This window comes from Bison bison, unplaced genomic scaffold, assembly GCF_000754665.1.
Source record: "Bison bison bison isolate TAMUID 2011002044 unplaced genomic scaffold, Bison_UMD1.0 scf7180017864155, whole genome shotgun sequence".
NCBI lineage: Eukaryota > Metazoa > Chordata > Mammalia > Artiodactyla > Bovidae > Bison > Bison bison.
This window is the reverse complement of record NW_011494727.1, coordinates 1,280,811-1,281,392: the sequence shown is the minus strand read 5'-3', so window position 1 is coordinate 1,281,392 and position 582 is coordinate 1,280,811. Positions and strand designations below refer to the sequence as shown.

The following is a 582-nucleotide window of genomic DNA, read 5'->3' as shown; positions in this document are numbered from 1 at the left end:
ACTCAAGGAGAGCATCCAGATCAACAGCAGCCTCTTGGCGCTAGGCAACGTCATCAGTGCCCTGGGTGATCCCCAGCGCCGGGGCAGCCACATCCCTTACCGGGACTCCAAGATCACCCGGTGAGCTGCCGCTGCTGCTGGCCCAGGGGAAAGAGGCCCCGTGAGCCCCTTAGTCTGTCCTGGCTCCTGTCTGGCCTCTCTGGCTGGGGTGAAGAGATAAGAGATGGGTCCCCCTCTGATTTCTGGGGCACAATCTACACGTGGTTGAAGTCTTGGGCCCACAGGGAGCCACACAGAGATTAAAACCCTCTTTGGGGTCTGAACCTCTGGCTCTGGCACTTTGGGGCCCTTGACGCATCTCCCTGGCGCCCTCAGGATCCTCAAAGACTCCCTGGGCGGGAACGCCAAGACGATGATGATCGCCTGCATCAGCCCTTCCTCCTCCGACTTTGACGAGACCCTCAACACCCTCAACTACGCCAGCCGCGCCCAGAATATTCGAAACCGCGCCACTGTCAACTGGCGGCCCGAGGCTGAGCGGGGGCCGGAGGAGGCCGTGGCCAGCGCCCGGGGGCCGCCTAG

At 62.7% G+C, this 582-nt stretch overlaps 1 protein-coding gene across 1 annotated transcript in view; it reads left to right on the top strand.

Moving 5' to 3' along the window:
* The window catches only part of KIF7 (kinesin family member 7), a 17,887-nt gene that overhangs the window by 5,479 nt on the left and 11,826 nt on the right, over window positions 1–582 (top strand). Inside the window, exons 6-7 of the mRNA XM_010841135.1 lie at window positions 1–120; window positions 376–576. The exon at window positions 1–120 is cut by the window's left edge and continues 6 nt beyond it. Coding sequence (XP_010839437.1) covers window positions 1–120; window positions 376–576 — 321 coding nt within the window. The remainder of the gene's footprint in view (window positions 121–375; window positions 577–582) is intronic.